The 18,435-nt window shown below is 38.1% G+C and overlaps 1 protein-coding gene and 1 non-coding gene across 20 annotated transcripts; both read left to right on the top strand.

Annotated features, from left to right (window-relative positions):
* The first annotated feature begins 608 nt into the window (after positions 1-608).
* Positions 609-10,843, top strand: LOC148869250 (E3 ubiquitin-protein ligase At1g63170-like). 19 transcript variants are annotated; one of them, XM_088973178.1, is made up of 10 exons: positions 696-824; positions 920-1,074; positions 1,157-1,433; positions 2,432-3,077; positions 4,544-4,669; positions 4,752-5,049; positions 5,986-6,263; positions 6,925-7,063; positions 9,775-9,883; positions 10,472-10,843. In XM_088973178.1, the coding sequence occupies exons 4-7, from the start codon at positions 2,458-2,460 to the stop codon at positions 6,139-6,141; spliced, it is 1,200 nt and encodes a 399-aa protein (XP_088829304.1). In that variant the 5' UTR covers positions 696-824; positions 920-1,074; positions 1,157-1,433; positions 2,432-2,457; the 3' UTR covers positions 6,142-6,263; positions 6,925-7,063; positions 9,775-9,883; positions 10,472-10,843. The 19 variants fall into 19 exon arrangements, with proteins under 19 accessions (XP_088829292.1, XP_088829304.1, XP_088829300.1 ...); XM_088973174.1 differs by adding an exon at positions 10,099-10,347 and having other exon boundaries at positions 775-1,074; positions 2,398-3,077; positions 10,472-10,781; XM_088973170.1 differs by adding an exon at positions 10,099-10,347 and having other exon boundaries at positions 775-1,074; positions 2,266-3,077; positions 10,472-10,781.
* On the top strand, positions 9,921-10,030 carry LOC148869251 (small nucleolar RNA snoR97). The gene has a single exon (XR_016108600.1). It is a non-coding gene; the product is annotated as a small nucleolar RNA snoR97 (small nucleolar RNA).
* Positions 10,844-18,435: the final 7,592 nt, after the last annotated feature.

The following is an 18,435-nucleotide window of genomic DNA, read 5'->3' as shown; positions in this document are numbered from 1 at the left end:
AGTAATATGTAAAAATATTTCAATAAGAACTTGTGAGCCTTTGCTGAAAAAATCATTTAGGGTCGCAGGAATAGGGGTTTGGAATCAGAGTTAGAATAGGCTATTCCGATTCTAATTATTTGGTTGGATGGAATTAGAATCTCATTCCCATTTATATTGGAATGGCATTCCCAATCTTATCTTAGAAATAAAATCTCATTCATACTGATTTCAATTTCCATTTTCATTCATTTATGAACTAAATAAACTATAAAAATAGATTATTCGGATTCTGATTCTCATTGCAAACTAAACTAATCCTTACTTCAAATAAAGGTGGCATAGGTATTTTTAGAAATTAAAATGATGTGTTGGGTTAAGACGGTCCATAAAAATTTTGAGCTTCTTTTTAAATACTTATTTTTAAGAATAATCACTTATTCTTTTTTTTGAATAAAAAAAGAATAATCACTTATTTGAGCTTATTTTTCAAGGCAAACAAATAATTATTGGTGTGGTTCGGGCCTAAAATAAGTGGTTACCCACGGAACTAATAAAAAAAAAAGAATAATAATTTGAGCTTATTTTTCAAAGCAAATATTGATGTGGTCCGAACCTAAAATAAGTGCTTACCCGCGGAACCCCACCGTCTTCTACGGGGACCGACTTGTGATAGCGAGATATTTCCACTCCAGTGTCTTGAGGCCAGGCCAGAGCCACAGATATTTCCACTCCAGTGCCCGCGGAACCCCACCGTATTCGAATAAATCGAATTGTGTGTTGTCATCGATTCTCATCAAGCAGCTTAAAAGCTGTGCTGTAACCGAGGAATGACGCTACACAGTGTATGTATTTGATGTGATTTCGTGTATGTCTTGATTTTTCTTTTTAACCTCGGTAAAAAATATTTCCCCTTCTGTTTCTCTGTTTTTATTCCAAGATGACTCTGTCAAGAAATGGAGGCCGAAAGCTGGGGCAATTTCTCAAGAAAGGAAAGCAGAAAGGGTATAAGTAATAAAGTGAACGTGAGAACCCTCTCCTCCTTTATTCTCTTGTTGACTGTTCCTCTCTTGCCGACTAGTTAAGTGAAATCTGGTGGGTTTTATTTATTTTAATTTTTAATTTTTTATAGTTTTAACTGGAACAAACGGATTTATGAATCCTGTCTTTCATTTAGGGCTTCCTTTCGTTTGTCTCCAATTGGTCCCGATTCATTGCCCACGTCGTCTAGTCTTTATTGAATTCGCGTGAAGACTTGAAGCTGCAAATTGAATTGATTGACTTGTCACAGTGTACGATCGGTTAAGTCTTCAAGTTCTGAAGGACAGTCCAAAGGTTTTGAGAGTTGGAGTTTTCGTTTGATCAGTTGCGTGAACCAAAGAGCTGAAAATGGACTCCGGGTTTTTGTTTTCGAGCTCGAATTAGGTCTGGGTTTTCTGCTGCTCATTCGGTTGGTAAGGTCTTATGTGCTTTGAGATCGATCTTTGTTGTGTTCCTGTTCACGTTAGAGGACTGGTATTTATTTGAAATTTAGATGTCATGGACCAATCTTCTGTCGCCTTGTTTTTTGTCGAATTTCAGTATCTTGCTTCATTTTGGAGCAAAACCAGTGGAATTCTGAAATTGGTACCATCCTGGGGATCTTTTATCCACTATCGGTTATGAGCAAATTCGATTGTCATATACTTTCTGAATCCTTTTCCGTCTTTTGAGATGAGAAGTAAATGTCTTTTCTTTCTGTGGATTAAATGGTTTGCGTAATATTTCTAGTGTTGTAATAATTATCTGTTTGAAGCGCAGTCAAGTGGGCATTCTTACTCATGGGATGTTTTGAAGCTATGTACAGTGGAATTATTTCAGTTTCAATTTTCCATAGAATTTCAACCCACCAGCTCATCATTGAAAGTCAAGTCATTAAGGATTGCCAGTGAAAAATTCAAATAGATTAGGTTCTTTAAATTCTAAAATGATTTCATTTTGAATGTTATTAGCATTCCTGAAATTAACCAATTTTAGATGATTAAATATGGTCATATTCTTAGTGGAAATTTAGAACAAAATCACTTTATTCTAAATGGCTACCAGGTGTCCCCCTAACAAATTTGAGTACATGGTATGGTATTGTAATAGATGGCATTTTTACAATTCTGCCCTAAGAGCTTGATTAACCTCATTCATATTAGTATCGTAGTATATGATCAACTTCGGTCCCCCTGATCCTGCTTTGTTGCTTATTGATTAACTTCCTGAAAAAAGAAGTTAACTCATCCAGATCTTGTGGTGCAGAAGTTGCAAGTTGTTCAGTACAACCTGGTTAGCATATAAAAGGAGTTAAAATTTATTTTTTAGAAGAGTAGTTTGGAAGAGATTCAGAAAGATGGCAGTCTTATAGCTACCTGTTCTATTTGGTGGGTGTAGATGGCCATTCCCTCACTGGAAACAAACTGTGCAGGACAAACTGAGGCTTACCCTTTGCTAATGGAGCACCTAGATAACCATAATGACCATGAACATGTCATTGATATTGTGAGGGATGGTGATGCTTCCTTGTCGGACTCTTCTCATGGCAATCCTTCACTTGGTTTGGACCTTCCTCAGCATGAAGACAGACCTTCAAGTAGCACTCATGCTCCCACATCTCAATCTTCATCATCTTCCTCAAATGGATTGGATTCCAGAAACTCCTCTTTCATTAGGAGAGGTGATGGGTATGGCCGTCATCACAGGAGCCCCTTGAATTCTGGGTTATGGATTTCCATTGAGCTAGTTGTCACTGTGAGCCAGATTATTGCATCCATTGTTGTTTTGTCTCTGTCAAGACATGAGAATCCACATGCTCCTTTATTTGCATGGGTTGTGGGTTATTCATCTGGGTGTGTTGCAATTCTTCCTCTTCTTTACTGGCGTTATCGCCGCTGCAACAGTCAAGCGCTTGAACAAGGCCCAATGCAGCAACGTAATGGTTCTCAAAGCAACCCTAATTTGGAACCTACCTCTTATACCGCAACCTCAGTTAATCATGCCCCAGAAGATGAAGATGATCATACAACTGTATCAGCTGCCTGGAATGGTCAAAATGTGGGAACTCAAAGTGTAAGGTATGATTTTGTTACTCTTTCCAGTGTGTTGTACTGTTATCTGATTCTAATCCTGCCACACTTTGTTTGTCTGTATTTCCAGTGTTTTGTACTGTTGTCCACATCATGCATGATCTTTGAAATACTCCTTTGAGATATCTGTCATTGTCTGTCTGTGTTTTCTGTAGTTGGCAAGGAATGCTTCATATTGTTATTTATCCAAGATAATCTGCAGTTTGAAAATCGAGTTTAAAGGATCATGAAGCCTGTGTTTATGGAACCCTTTTAGCCCTAATTTCAGCTAAGAACATTGGTAAAGAGAGCAGTTATAGAATATGGTGGAACTGATTTCTTGACTTAATTTGCAACTTGGCAAGCAATGGATGTAGTCCAACTAAGAACCAAATAGAGCATGCCTCATCATTTTCTTGTGATAGAAAAAATCGAGGCCAAGTGCATCTAACTCAGACGCCAAATTTGAAAGCTTAGTATTGTGGTCTACTTGGATTTAAAAAATAACAAAATAAAGGTAGGAGCAGCATGACATTAACAATTTAGCATCAGTGAACTGATTCTTTTGTTCAATGGTAGAATGGCCACCTTCTTTATAATTTTTTCTAGGTCTTCTTGCACTAACCATTCTTGCTGTTATTGTGATGAAGTTTGGGGTGTTGGTGTTGGATGAGTGGGATGGGCGGGAGAACTAAGTTTGGTGTCATTGTTGAGGCAATCAAGCTTAGGGTTGCCTTTCATGTAGATGAACCAGATCAGGCTCTGCTACAACTGCAAAATGGGACCAAGTCTAGTTCTCAAACAGAGATGGTTAACTTAATTACTGTTCTACTGACCAATTCAACCTTTGTGTTTGGATGACATCCTTTGTTCATAATTCTATTCTGTTCTTCACATCCTTAGGATTTTGAAATCCTGTTGAAGCACCTTCTTTTTTCAGTTTGTGAACTATTATTCTACCAGTGAGGAGGTTTGTTACTTCTTGAAGTTTAAATATAAGTAGAAAAAGAGAAAACAATAATCTGGTTTTCTAACAGTGAAAAAGAAGAAAGAAAGAAAGAGTTCTTAGTGAGAAGAGAAGAAGAGATGGGGAGAAGCCAATGATGATCTTGCCGCCCCACTCATTATCTTATGTACTCATAAAAAAGATTGATTACAAAGACTAATATGTCCTTAATAGGGCGGCTACTGTTCATAACATAAAAATAGCTCCAAAAAAAACAACATAAACTAATGGGCCTTGGTTCCAATAACACTAACTAATCATTATAAACAAAGAAATCATAAGAAACTGCTGAATCTCAACTAAGGGATTTAAATGTCATTGTTGACACTTGATACTATTTGTCAGTTCTTTGTATCTTATTCTGTAATTATTTATCCCCCTTGGATCTACTTATTTTTTATGCTTTGTTTTTTTGGTCCTTCCAAGCATCACAGGACTGCAGTTTAATGCTATAATTTTGCCTATGCAGGTTTAATGTGTTAGTTGATCACTTCAAGATGGCCTTAGATTGCTTCTTTGCAGTGTGGTTTGTTATCGGCAATGTCTGGATATTTGGTGGTCATTCTTCTTCTTCTGATGCTCCCAACTTGTACAGGTATGACGGTTGTAACTTTATCACATTTCTGTTTTTTCACCCAATTTGAGAAGAACTTAACTGATTTCTGGACTTCTTGTAGATTATGTATAGTGTTCCTTACCTTTAGCTGCATTGGGTATGCCATGCCTTTCATTCTCTGTGCAACAATCTGCTGCTGCTTACCATGTATAATTTCTATTCTGGGCTTCCGGGAGGATCTTACTCAAACTAGAGGTGCCGCCTCAGAATCCATCAATTCTTTGCCAACCTACAAGTTTAAGTTGAATAAAACTCAAAATAGGGATGGAAGAGAAACTGTCAACTCAGAAGGAGTGGATGAAGGAGGGGTATTGGCAGCAGGAACAGAAAAAGAGCGTGTGATCTCAGGAGAAGATGCGGTAAACTTCACAAACTTGCTTATTATTTGACTTTTGTAGTTTGTGGAATTGTGGGCAATGTATTCTTGAGTTTTCTATTCTCACATCAAGATGATGGTCCTTTTTGCTTAACTGCCTTATTTTCGTGAAGTCTTGAAAAATGTATTTTAAAGCCTACAAAAGAACTCATCTGTAGGAAGGATAGGTACATGAGATTGTTGTATCTTTGGCACATTAAGAGAGTTATCCATGTATTATTCATGGTTAATTATGAGGTGCTACTTCTCCACTAGTATGTAAATGACTCCATGAATTCAGTGGGGACATCTTGTATCACCTCAATAGGGTAGCTTATTACTACTGTCTGCTGTTTCCATACCTACAGATCTTCTGTGAATGTGCCCGATGTGTTTCACAATTCCACGTGGCCTGCCACAAGTTTCTTTTTTTTTTTTTTGGTTTTTGTTTTTGTTTTTGTACTAACTCTAACTTGGCTAATATTTCAGCATCATGTACTAATTTTTAGATAACACCTGAGATGTACTCATCCTGATTCTTATCAACAAACATGCATGAATCTTTTTGAGTAATTTGGAATCGTTTTGTTTCACATGGTTTCAATAGTAGTGAGTAATTTTGGTTTGACATTGATATCTTTACTATGATAATGTAAAAACCTCTAGGAGACTTCATAAAATGCCTTGGTATAAGTTGTCCCTTTACCAAAATAAATGTTCCTAGGTTGTAAACAATCATCTATACCAAATTGGCATTTTTTATTAATTTGGTTGTACTATGCAATTGCAAATAACCTATCTCCTATTGGTTGCTTTTCTATTCAGCTGAATGTTTGGCATATGTGTGTATTTATGTCTTGGGTAGCAAGCTTTACCTAATAATTCAATTTTCCCATGATTAGCATACTTGCTTATTTACAGTATTTTCAATCTTGTGCAGGTATGCTGCATTTGCCTAGCAAGATATGCCAATAATGATGAGCTGAGAGAGTTGCCTTGCTCCCATTTCTTTCATAGGGAGTGTGTGGATAAATGGCTGAAAATCAATGCATTATGCCCCCTATGCAAGTCTGATGTTGGTTGGAGAAGGCAGTAGGGGCTTGTCATCAGCTGCAAACTCCAGCTGTAGCCCCAGTGAGAGAAGAGTGGGTAATCGGTTCACTGATGGAGACATAGGGGGAAGCAATAAGTTAGAATCAAGAAATCTGGACCCCCTTGGTAAATACTTATGTATTGAATGATATTGCTAGTTTGAAATCAATATATATACATCAAAGTGAAAGGGGGGAATGAGGTGTGTGGAATGGAATCTATATGCGCTACATGGATAGGCTGAGCATTGAGAGAATGGTATCACACAATGGAATTGCCATTCATGTGAAGCCCTTTGCATTTATTCACATATGTCTATGTCTTAACTGTGTGAAGTATACATGGCTTTCTTGAAAAAGGCATGTCATATCTTGGTTCTCACCTTTGTCATTTCACAGTTCACATTATTGCCCTGTTTCCCTCTCTCCTCATCTCTCCCACTTCTATGTCTCTCTCCTCGTCTCTCCCGCCTCTCTCTCTCTCTCTCTCTCTCTCTCCCTCTATATATATATATATATATATATCCCCTCTCTCTCAGGTCATGAGGTGGCTTGCTTTGCAAGCTTTCCCTCAGGCAATGGGGTGCGGGGGTAGTATAGGTTTTTAGGTTGTTCTGGGTTTTCTGCTTTTCACAATGCGAGGTTTGGTTTATAGTAAGGGTTTGATTGCTCTGCAAACTTATGGTTGGAGGGTTTCTTCTTCATCTTCATGAAGCCTTCTTCAAGTTTACATTATCTCTTGTCAGGTTTATTCAGGTTTCCATTCTCTACTCTCCTTCCTTTTCCAGGTGTAAAGAAAGGAGAAGATATCCCTTAATGCATCACAGGATTGAGAAAGGCAAGAGCCCGAGCTCAAAGACATATTGTCAGCAAGCCAGAACCATCTGCAGGAATGGACACATTGCAATCAAAGGAAGATCCTACAAGGTTTGTTTTTCCAATCCATTCTTAATATTTGTGTCTTGTTATAGATCTGGAGTAATAGGTTTGGCTAGATTCTTGATCATTTCTTTGGGTTCTTAGGTTTTTGTTAGGAACCTGCCTAACTTAGGGCTCTTCGAGGGGCCAACCTCCTGAATTCTTGGAAGGAGAGAGAGAGAGAGGGAGAGAGAGAGTTTAATGCTGAAAGAGTCTTTAATTCTGAAAGAGTCCTCCTTTATTCATTTTTGGCTCTACTACTTGTAGTGTTACAACCTTAGTTGTTACAGCTGTTACAAGTGGATGGCAGTTGTGACAAGTGGCTGCCGATGTGGCCTCTTCTTGTAACTGACTAACTGCCTTCTGTTGGCCTGTTCCAACAGTCTTCACAGTCCAATTGAGTGGCATTTGTTACAAGTGGATGGCGGTTATTACAAGTGGCTGGTTAGTTGAGCTGATGTGGCCTCCTCTTGTAAAACTAACTAACTGCCTTCTGTTGGTCTGTTCCAACAGTCTTGACAATCCCCCCTTCCTTTAGAGCGACCTTGCCTTCAAGGTCTAATGCAGGAAATTTTATTGTAGATCTAAGTAGGGAAATTTGAGTCCATGTGCTTGAATATGGGCTGATCTGGATCTCCTCTTTCCTTTGTTAGTGTTGCAAGACTGATGGGCCTTGGACCCTTGCATGTTTGCCCTTGTAGATGGACTCTAGAGTTCCCTGATGTGAAGTCCATGGTGAGATGGGCCCAGTCACAGACCACGGGTCCTAGCTGTCTTAACCATTGAATGCCTAGTACCACGTCCGCTCCACTGAGATGGAGAGGATATAGGTCCACCGCAAACTGTTACCGTTGGCCACATGAATCGTAAAGGTCGTTGTTGGTTGAACCGGAAGTCCCATTTTATCCAAGACATGGGTTATGAAGTTAAGGGAGTTGCCACTGTCTATGAGGATTGACACTTGGCGCCCTAGAGTCAGCCTTGCAACTCTCATTGTTTGAGGGGACGCAAGTCCCGTAAGGGCTTGTAAGGATATTTCAGGCATGCCATTGGATTTTATTTCCCAACCTGGGTTAGATTCTCCGCAACCGGGGATGTCGTCTTCCTCTTCGGGATCTGTTTGGAGGAGAAATGTTTGTTGTTTCTTGCAGCGATGGCCCGACCCAAATTTCTCTTCGCAGTTGTAACAGAGACTTTTGTCTCTATGGGCTTGCATCTCTGCCCAAGTCAGTCGTTTGAAAGGAACCAGTGGGCCTAGGCCCAGTAACTCCTTCCTCCTTGTCTGGTGCTGTTGTATTTTCTTGCTCCCTTCTTGCTTCTAGACCCCATGGTCGCTGCACCTTTCTTGCTAGACTGAACTTGTCTTCATACAATCTTGCTAGTGCTGCTGCATTGGTGATGGAAGTGGGCTGCATCGCCTTCACTTCCAGTTGCAATTCTTCCTTTAGGCCGCTGACGAATCTTCCCACTAGCGCCTTCTCAATCCATCCTTGGACTCTCACGGCTAGCCTTTCGAACTCCATCTGGTATTCTTTTACTGATCCCACCTGTCGCAATTTTGCCAAGTTTTCATCAAGATCTTCGAACCCAGATGATCCAAAACGGACAGTCATGGCGTCCGTGAAGTTTGCCCAGGTTTGACGGGGGTGCCCCCTTTGGTACCATTGAAACCAGAGGATAGCTTCCCCTTCAAGATGCGCAGAAGCCAGAGCTACTTTATCTTGTCCCGGTGTTTCATGGTAATCGAAATACCTTTCTGCTCTGATAATCTAGGGGGTTGGGTTGCCGCCTGAGAATATGGGGAAGTCGATTTTGGCTATTCGTGTTGTCGTCCCTGTTCTACGACTGTTTTCATTGCCGTGCTCTTCGGGGCTTCCTCTGTCAATGTTTGTTGCTCCCTGCTCTAGTCGATGGAGGAGAGCAGTGAAGCTTTCCTTAATTTCTTTGAGATCTGAAGACATTCGATGGATCTTGACTTCCATCTGATCCACTCGGGTGTCTACTGATGTGTTTCTTGTGTTGGTCATGCTGGCTCTGATACCAAATTGTTAGGAACCTGCCTAACTCAGGGCTCTTCGAGGGGCCAACCTCTTGAATTCTTGGAAGGAGAGAGAGAGAGAGAGAGAGAGAGAGAGTTTAATTCTGAAAGAGTCCTCCTTTATTCCTTTTTGGCTCTACTACTTGTAGTGTTACAATCTTGGCTGTTACAGCTGTTACAAGTGTATGGTAGTTGTGACAAGTGGCTGCTGATGTGGCCTCTTCTTGTAACTGACTAACTGCCTTCTGTTGGTCTGTTCCAACAGTCTTCACAGTCCAATTGGGTGGCAGTTGTTACAAGTGGATGGCGGTTATTACAAGTGGCTGGTTAGTTGAGCTGATGTGGCCTCCTCTTGTAAAACTAACTGCCTTCTGTTGGTCTGTTCCAACAATCTTGACAGTTTTTCACTTAAAAACTGGTACGATGAGCTATTATTTAGGTAAACCTACTTCCCTCAGTTCCTTCATAGCTTCTCCTTTGCTAGGATTTGTTTTATTGTTCCCCAGTTTTCTTCATTGATAGGATAGAGGAAATGCAGAGGAGTGGAAATGAATCTTTGTTTCTCAAATGTTTTGTTTGGTTTTGTGTTCATTTTATTAGGGGATTGGGTTCTGTTTTTCTCTTTATTTTGTGGTTCTATTATATCATTTGGTTTGCTGTTTTCCTCTTTGATTTGTAACAGGTTTGTTGAACTCTTTGCTTTGCATTGTGGAACAAGTTTAAGGGTTTTCGTGGATAACTTATGGAAGGTTTTTGGTAAGGCTGTCCAAAGTCTTTGTCAAAAGTCCAAGGTGAGCAGTTGAATTTAAACCATCCTCTTATCCTTTTACTAAGTTGTGGTTATGGAGGTTAATAAACTGATATAGTATGTATTTTAATCAGCTTCTTCTTTGGCATGCTTCATGAGGTTGGAGTTGAATAATAACAGCACGATGTTTCTGTCGTTGTAATTAATAATTACTATTGAAGTTGCTATTTTTTGTATGGTTTTCATTCTTCTTTGTAGGTTGGTTGTTTGGCCAGAGATTCTCTGATTATGTGACTTGGGGTGTGATGGACACTTAGGTTTTGGGGAGGGCTACCCCTGTTTCTGGCTATATTTTTAACTCACGTACTGTGATATCATATAATTCCATTTTTAACTATGATATCATATAATGCCGTTATCTTTTGGAAAACAGCATGGCTATTCAATGAGATAGTATTAAGGATAGGGATGATGGCCTCCGCTAGTCGTTTGCCCAGAGATAATCTGGTTAGGAAACTTGTGGCGGTTTCTTCATTTTATATTTAAATTCGTTTGTTTATACACACACTCCTTAGCATCCGCCAATTGGTGGAATGATGGCCAATTCATCTTTTGCTTTGAACCAATGCAGATTGTACAGATTGTGATGTATATTCCTCATTGAGAGTTGGGCCATGCACCCACGGTTCTCTTCCAAGCCTCAAAACTTAACAAGGAGCTGATTCAAACACTCATGGGCTGTACTACCAAAGGATATTTCCATAGAGATATCAGATAGGCCTGTGAGAGATGAAACAGGTTTAAGCTTTTGGTAATTCTGTTAATCTAATATTCAGCTGTAATTAATTGACTGAAAATCATAGAGATGAAAGTTGACACAAGTGACTCCTATCTCTTTACCAAATGGCTATAGATTCCGTATCACTTCATCCTTGTTTAAAGGCTGTGGACTGTAAGACTGTATAGTAAAAATTAGAAAAAAAAAGGCTCTTGACCGTATAAAGTTGCCCAAAGTTTCTTATCAAGTTCAATTCTAGTCAGGGCAAAGGTGGATGTGTCATATTATATCCCATATGAGAGAAACTCAAGTTTGAAAAGAAGAAAATTTTACATTATTTATGACTCCTCTTTTTGGGTGTTATCTATATTGAGGGATGGCTAGAAGCTATCTATTGCTATTCTCATTCCTTAGGTTAGATCCAAGAGAAATGTTGTAGCTTAGCAGAGATATCCAATCATTGCATTCAACGGCCTAAGTAAAGTAGCTCCAGCAAGGCAGTTCAATTGCAAATGCAGAGTTGGATGAATGGTCTGCCCTCAGTTCTTACGGTAGCCACTAGCCACTGAAGTAACATCCAAATTACAAGGAATAGAATAGTACTTACACTTCTCATATACCTGGCCAGGCCCCGACCGAGGTTGGGGTCAGGGATGGGGTATGAACCCTGCCCCGATATATCAAAATATTATTTACATTTTAAAATTTTTTATTATTTTAAGTAAATTATTATTTTTTTAAATATTATTAATTAAAAAAATTTGGGAATTCAGGTCCTATGGAAAACCCATCTCTGTTGGGGATTGGAGATGAAAGATAATTTTTATCCAGCGGGGATTGGAATTGGGGGCAGGACGGGGATTCATTTCAAAATTCCCCATCCCGCCGTTGCCATTCCAACAGAGGCACAAATGAATGCTCCAAGCATTGAACAAAGGCTTGTGTTCTTAAGCCCAGCTTCAGCTTCTTGTGGATGGATTCCATCTGGTTCTGCACGCTAATATTTGAGGTCAAGTGTAAGTACATTTGTAATGATACTGTTGACATCACTTGTGGTTCGCTGTTCGCTCTTATCAATTACTGATAAGAGCACAAGGTAGCCTTCTGAAAATGTGGCAAATTTATTGAAGGTGGGAAAGATTTTGTTATAACTCAAGACTATTTTGTAACCCAAGGAAATTTACAGGGAAACTTCCAGCTTCCATGTTCCAGGGGGCACAGAATAGCACCCAGATAAATGGAAATTCACCCGATCGATGTGCTGCAGTTATTACCCAACTTCCACCAGAGGTCTTTCTCTGAAGAATATTATTCCGATATTAAGGGATAAAAAAAAAAGGACCAATTAACAAGAAGTTAATCCTACGTACCCTACGCTACGTGAACACAAATAAAACTGAGACTATCACGTACCATCAAATTTGCTAGGAATAGCCCTAAGAAAAAAATATGTTGATAATGATGAAACCCTTGGAAGTTGTTTTTGAACTTAGAAGTTAACCCGCGCCTCAAATAATGTTGGAAAAGCATCAGATGAAGCAAGCCAATTGGTGAACGCTTCAGAACGAGATTAGGAAGAGTTGAGAAGTACCGATAGAAGAGAAGGGTGGTCGGAGATCAGAAGCTTTGGCGTCCAGGTTGCAAGTTGATGCATGGCATTTGAAGATAGAGCTAATGGTATTGATGGGGAGGGGAGGGCCATGGAGGAGGAGGAGCTGGTGCTCTCCTTGATGATCGGACGCATGCATAGGCGCGCACTTGGGCTGTTGATCTTCATAATTTTCTGGGTGTCGTCACAGCACTGCACTGCTGTGAGTCAGCTTCTTCACTCTGCCGCTCACGAGTCACGATGGAGATTCATGCAGCCAGGGTCATGACCTGATGATGATCTGCGCACTCCTTGTCATCTTCCATTATTTCCGTCGACACCACCACTGAAGACGCCATTGAAATACGCACTACCGGTCTACCACCAGTTTAATTATTGTCCCCACTCTCTCCCTCTCTCCCTCCTTTGTTGCTCTGTAACAACTAACAAGATGGAAGGTATATTATTAGGTTTTGTTTCTTTGATTTCAATGGTCATGACAAAAACATTGAAGCAAATATTGGAGAAGATGGGAGCGCCAGAAGAAGCATACACCTGTTCTTCTTCGTCTGCTAAATAATGTAATCGCAATGAAAGAGGGTCGTCTTCTATTTTTGGTAATTCTCAATTGATAGACCATTCAATTGGGTTGGCATCTTCTATTTTTCTTATCCTTTAAAGGCTATTACTTATGGTCAGTTAGGTTTGCAGTTGGACTTAGAGAGTCAGAATCAAAGTCCGCTGGAATCTGAATTGGGATGATCTATTCCCGTGGTTTGTTTAGTTTAAAAAAGAATTATAATTGGATTTGAAATAAGCTAGAATGGAATTTCATTTTCCAAAGGAGGGGAGGGAGAGGGAATGGGCCCTCAAATGGGGGAATGCCATTCCAGCAGGAATAGGAATCGGATTCCACTCTTGTTCTAACTTCAGACCCCTATTTCCCATGAACTAGGGGAGGGAGAGGGAATGGGCCCTCAAATGGGGGAATGCCATTCCAGCAGGAATAGGAATTGGATTTCACTCCCATTCTAACTTCAGACCCCTATTTCCCATGAACCAAACAGCCCTTATAGGTTTTCCTAAGTTGGAGCTCATCTCCTCAGCTGGATCTCCGGCGCAAAATATTTTTTCCACGTTCTTATCCAGGAGACTATGAATTGGGATCTGGTTTTCAGAAAGTGCTCCCCACACCTGCCTCACAGCCACATCCCTTCCTATATTGGGAACATATCTTCACGAATATATATAATAAATATAAGCATGGGAGATGTTCCCAATGTACAACCAGAACATGTTGTGAGGTCGGTATGAGGCACACAGTGTGAGGAGGTAATCCGGACTTGGAGACTATAGACATGCATTGGAAACATCTCCCTTATATGTCATTCGTATGGGGAGATGTTCACAATGCCTGGTGGAGATGTCTTGTGGGTAGGAGATCGGGAATGCAAATCACCTTTAGTCCAGAAAATTTTCTGGACCATCCAATGATTTTTTTCCCGTGTTTCCTGAAAAGTTGATATCTTATAGACTTGTGGACCATCCAATGATATTTTGCCACGTTTCTTGAAAATTTGCAAGGAGAAAGGGGTTCAAGTGAGTTTGCTTTGGGCAGGTTGTTCAAATTTGAAACTCCTGTTACTAAGGGTGATTATTTCTATCCTGACTTAGCATGACCAAAGGCTTGGGAGCCTGATTGTGTGTGTGTGGACATATGTATGTATGTATGTATGTTAATCAAGCCAGGTTCACAAGTTTTCGTGTTGAATTTTTTATTAATCCAACTCAAATTTAAATTCAAACAACTGATTGAATTTACCTTGATATTCAAGATAAATTAGAATCAAACTCGAATTTAGCCTAATCAAATTCAAGCCCAAATTATTCAATTAGAGTTTGATTCAATTGCAGCCCTAACATATTTAATCATATATAATATTACAACACAGATTTCGATCAACCCAAAATACAACAATAATGCAATACACCCTACCAAATACCTCCTAAATTGTCAGTCGGTATCCCTGCTCCCTTTGAGAGTCGGGATGAACTGCACTTGATGACTGTGTTAGAGCTGCTTAACAAATAATAACGTTGATGCCCCACAACAACCATCAATCAAGCATATATTATTCCCCACGTTAATTATTGGTTAAACAAACCTTACCACAAGACACTATTAGTATGTTAGCGGGGTCAGCGTACAAGATGCAAATAAGGCCAATCGGCATTTAGGAAAAATTAGATAGTAGCACTTAAAAGTCTAAGTGGGACGTTTGAGTACCCTCAACTTTGCGAAATATACACCCAAAGTCAGCCATTATCCCTTAATTACCTATGTGATGTCATTTGCTCTTTGAAAGTTTTAAAATATCATAAATACCCTTCTCTTCACCATCCAAATTCTATTTCTCTCTCTCTATTCTTCCTCACCAAAACCAGAGCTTTGATAACCTAAAAAAAGTATCCTTGTTGGGAACGGTACTACAGCACCTGAAAGACATATGGCGGCATCTTGGTCTACGTCACATGTAATATCCATCTTATTTATGATTATAAAACCCTGTTTTGAGGGTTGGAGTAACGTTTTTCAACTGATTGTCCAACCCAAAAAACAACAACAACCAAGTGCACATGGACGACGAAGAAGAAGAAATAGAAAACTGATCAGTCCAATATAGGGGTTTGATCATTGAACAGATTGAACTAAATCAACTCTTCAATGTAGTCACAAAACATTTTCAGTTAGTTTTGTTGATCTATTCTTACCAAGCTAACACTTGATATTTTATCTGATGCACAAATGACAAATGAAAGAAACAGCAACAAAGGCAACTAGTTAAAATGATATAACCCTTTCAAAATCGAACAAAGCCTGAAAATTCTGATTTACTCCTTAGTGAGGTTTTGGCCCATACACCTATTTTGCTAGTATATTTTTCCAATCTGCTAAGAAATAACATAATTAATCTTAAATAAATTAGGAGATATGGATATCTTGGTAATTTTATTTTACACTATAACCTCAGTTAACGATGCCCGGCTTTAGTGTATATTTCTCAAATGGGAAAATCTATGATACGGGAAAGACATGGTATAGGAAGAGTTTTGACCAATCAAAACCCACTCATGAATTTTGATAAATAACACCTAATAGGCTATCACGTTTATGATACTAGTTGATTGGTCAAAAAAAAAAATCGCATATGATATCTTTCTCATATAATAGTCTAACCCTTCTCAAATTTCAATTTAGTAGAATGTCTCACTTGCAAATTCAAGCCCTAAGTTGTCAAGTATAAGATATCTATCTGTAGGTTTCCAAACATTAAGGTGCCGTTTAATAAATCTAAAGTCCAAATTCTGAAAAAGCAAAAAAAAAAAAAAAACACTCTAAATAAATCTCTCAAAGCATTTAGTGAAAATTTTATTTTTATGCTGCAAACATCTTAATACAGTAGATTTATTAATAAATAATATTAAGATAGGGATGGTTTTGGATTTTTCAAAAGTTTGAAAGGGCATTACTAGAATTCAATTTTTGCGAGTTACCTCCAAATCTGCTTGGAGGTAGCTTAGGTCATGTTTGGTTCAATTCTCATTCTTTTTCATTCTTATCCAAGATGAAATTCTAAAATGGAAAAGAATGGGTAAAAATAGGCAGAATGAGAAAATATTTCTATAAACCTAACACTTTTGAATAGCATTTAAAATATTTGGAGGGCTTTTCGGTGTTTGGTGGTTCCGTTAAGAGGCACAACTAAATGACCACCAAACACGAAAAGCAAAATTTTTAGTGTTTAGTGGTCAATTTGGCATTATCGAATGCCACCTAAATCTTACTAATCTACTAGTTGGGTTTAATGTATATTCCAAGGCCATTTTAGTCCACACAAAACAAAGAAAGAAAGCATGGCTAACGGTATTAATAAAATTAAAAATGTATAAAAGAAAACAATAATGGTAATAAAAATCTAATTATATAAAAGATCATTTAATAATAATATAAAATATAATTGAGAGATTTGAAAATAGTAAAATAATGTAAAAAGGATAAAATAGTAAAAAATATAAATATAATAGTAAAAATTGCCATAAATATAATAAATTATATGAATAATATAAAATAAAAAGTGTAAAAAAATATGGAGGTAGTTTTGGATAATATAAAGTAAACAATGTAAGATAAATAATATTAAGACAGGGGATGGTTTTGGATTTTTCAAAAGTTTAAAAGGGCACTACTAAAATTCAATTTTAGTGTTCTACCTCCAAATCCACTTGAAGGTAGCTTAGCATTTGAAATACTCGATGGTTTTCCGGTGTTCGATGGTTTTGTTAAGAGGCACAACCGAATGACCATTGTGTATTAGACACATCTCCATACTTATATATTTTTATTGATGGAATATTCTCAATGCATAGCTGCAAGTGGACGCGAGTACATTGTGAACACCATTTACAAAAATCATTTCTATCCCCTTTTACTTGAGTGGTGCAATAGTCTTTTGGGCCCATATTTTTATTCTTAGGCCCAACCCAAAAGTGGTGGTCCTCACAAGTTAGACATAACTTGCTCCTTGGAACAGGGTGTAGCAACTTGGGAAGAGACTCACTCGTTTTTAGGGCTGTAATTGGATCAAACTTGAATAGGATGCATCAAAATCGCATCTGATCCGATAATTGAGAACCTATATCTGAATTCAATTAGATTTAAAGACTCGGATTCGAATTCCTAATGAACTTGGATCGGATTCAGATTTAATCTGATTCCGTTATAAAATTTCTAAAATATCAAAAAAATATAAAATTATTTATTTTCAAATTTTATATATAATAAATTAATATAAATATAACATAATAAATTTATTATATATATATCAATTCATATATAATATAATATATATAATATATTTTTTATTATTTTAAATATAATTATATAAATTTTATATATTAAAATTAAAAAATAATATAATATAATCAGATCCATATTTTAATTGGATTGGATGTTAGATTGGGCTAGATTTTCAGATATCATTGACGAGCCTACTTGTATCATCCACCAACAAGGTGCTAACCAACTAGTTGGTACCTATTGGTCGTAGGCTTGTAGCGAAGACTTGGGGTCGTATCCCGCTTGCACCTGGGTTAGGGGATGGACTACTTCGTGTGCAACCCTTCAAAAATATCAAAAAGGGTAAAATGTAAAAACCTCCCCCGAAGTTTTTGACCATCGTAGAAACCTCCCCTGTAATTTTACTTTAACAAAAACCTCATTCGAACTTTTAAAGAACTCAATAAAAGCATCCCTTCTGTCATTTATTTAAGACGAAAAACCGATAAAATTATAAAATTGCCATTAATTCATTGTTAGGGTGTCATTAAAATATTTTAAAATACCATAATTTCCCCTGTTTCCCCTCCTCTTGATGCAAAAGAAGGGAACAACGTGAAATCCTTCTCCCAATCTTCTCTCACTGGTTTTTCTCCTTTATTTCTTTTTCTTCTTTGCCCCCTCTCACTTTTTTTTTCTTTGTTTTTCTCTCCCCTTCTCTTTTTCTTCTTCCCCATCTTTTGTTTCTTCATCTTCTTTTAACCGCCGCTGCAACTCTCAACAGCAGGGGGTTGCTTTCTCTTCACCGCTTCTCTCTTCAAGTAGAACACCAATATCCATCCAACCAACTATCAAAAGAGAGAAACAATAGATTTCTTTGTCGACCCATAAAAATCCAATTGTTTCTCTATTGTCGCAGATTATCACCTATATCAAATTTTCTGCAATGACACCAATTGGAGTTTTCACAGGGATATTCCTCCTGTTGGCTCTCTATTGTGGGATTGACCCTTTTAAGCACAATGCCATCGCTGGCTTCCCTAATTTTTTCGCTCACAAGATTGATTTGCATCCATGGCTAGAGGTTCTAATCGAGAGGGAGACATAAAATCTTTTGTAGAAAGCCAAGATTAAGGCCATGTTTGGTTCACTGCTCTAGGCTTCATTCTCTTAACTCTTGCTCATTCTTGTCAAGAATGAATAACATTAGAGTATTTGATTACAAAATTATTGCCAACGACAGAACCAATCCCATAGCACAAAAATTGACTAGCTTGCAACAAGAAAAATAATCATGCCTCATCTTGCTCATTTCATTCTTTTAGGAAACTCTACGTATAAAGTTGTTGTCATAGATGTTCACTTTTGTGAATGCACTTTATAAAAGTATTT

This window comes from Nelumbo lutea, chromosome 2 (genome assembly GCF_056320005.1).
Source record: "Nelumbo lutea isolate HS-2025 chromosome 2, American lotus-T2T, whole genome shotgun sequence".
In the NCBI taxonomy this organism is placed as follows: domain Eukaryota; kingdom Viridiplantae; phylum Streptophyta; class Magnoliopsida; order Proteales; family Nelumbonaceae; genus Nelumbo; species Nelumbo lutea.
The sequence above is the reverse complement of the archived record's forward strand: the minus strand, read 5'-3'. Positions and strand labels throughout refer to the sequence as shown.

Coding starts and splice junctions, on each gene's coding strand:
- LOC148869250 (XM_088973173.1), top strand. CDS start 2,398: ATGGCCATTCCCTCACTGGAAACAAACTGTGCAGGACAAACTGAGGCT. Junction 4,670..4,751: donor GATGCTCCCAACTTGTACAG/GTATGACGGTTG, acceptor GACTTCTTGTAG/ATTATGTATAGTGTTCCTTA. Junction 5,050..5,985: donor TGATCTCAGGAGAAGATGCG/GTAAACTTCACA, acceptor AATCTTGTGCAG/GTATGCTGCATTTGCCTAGC.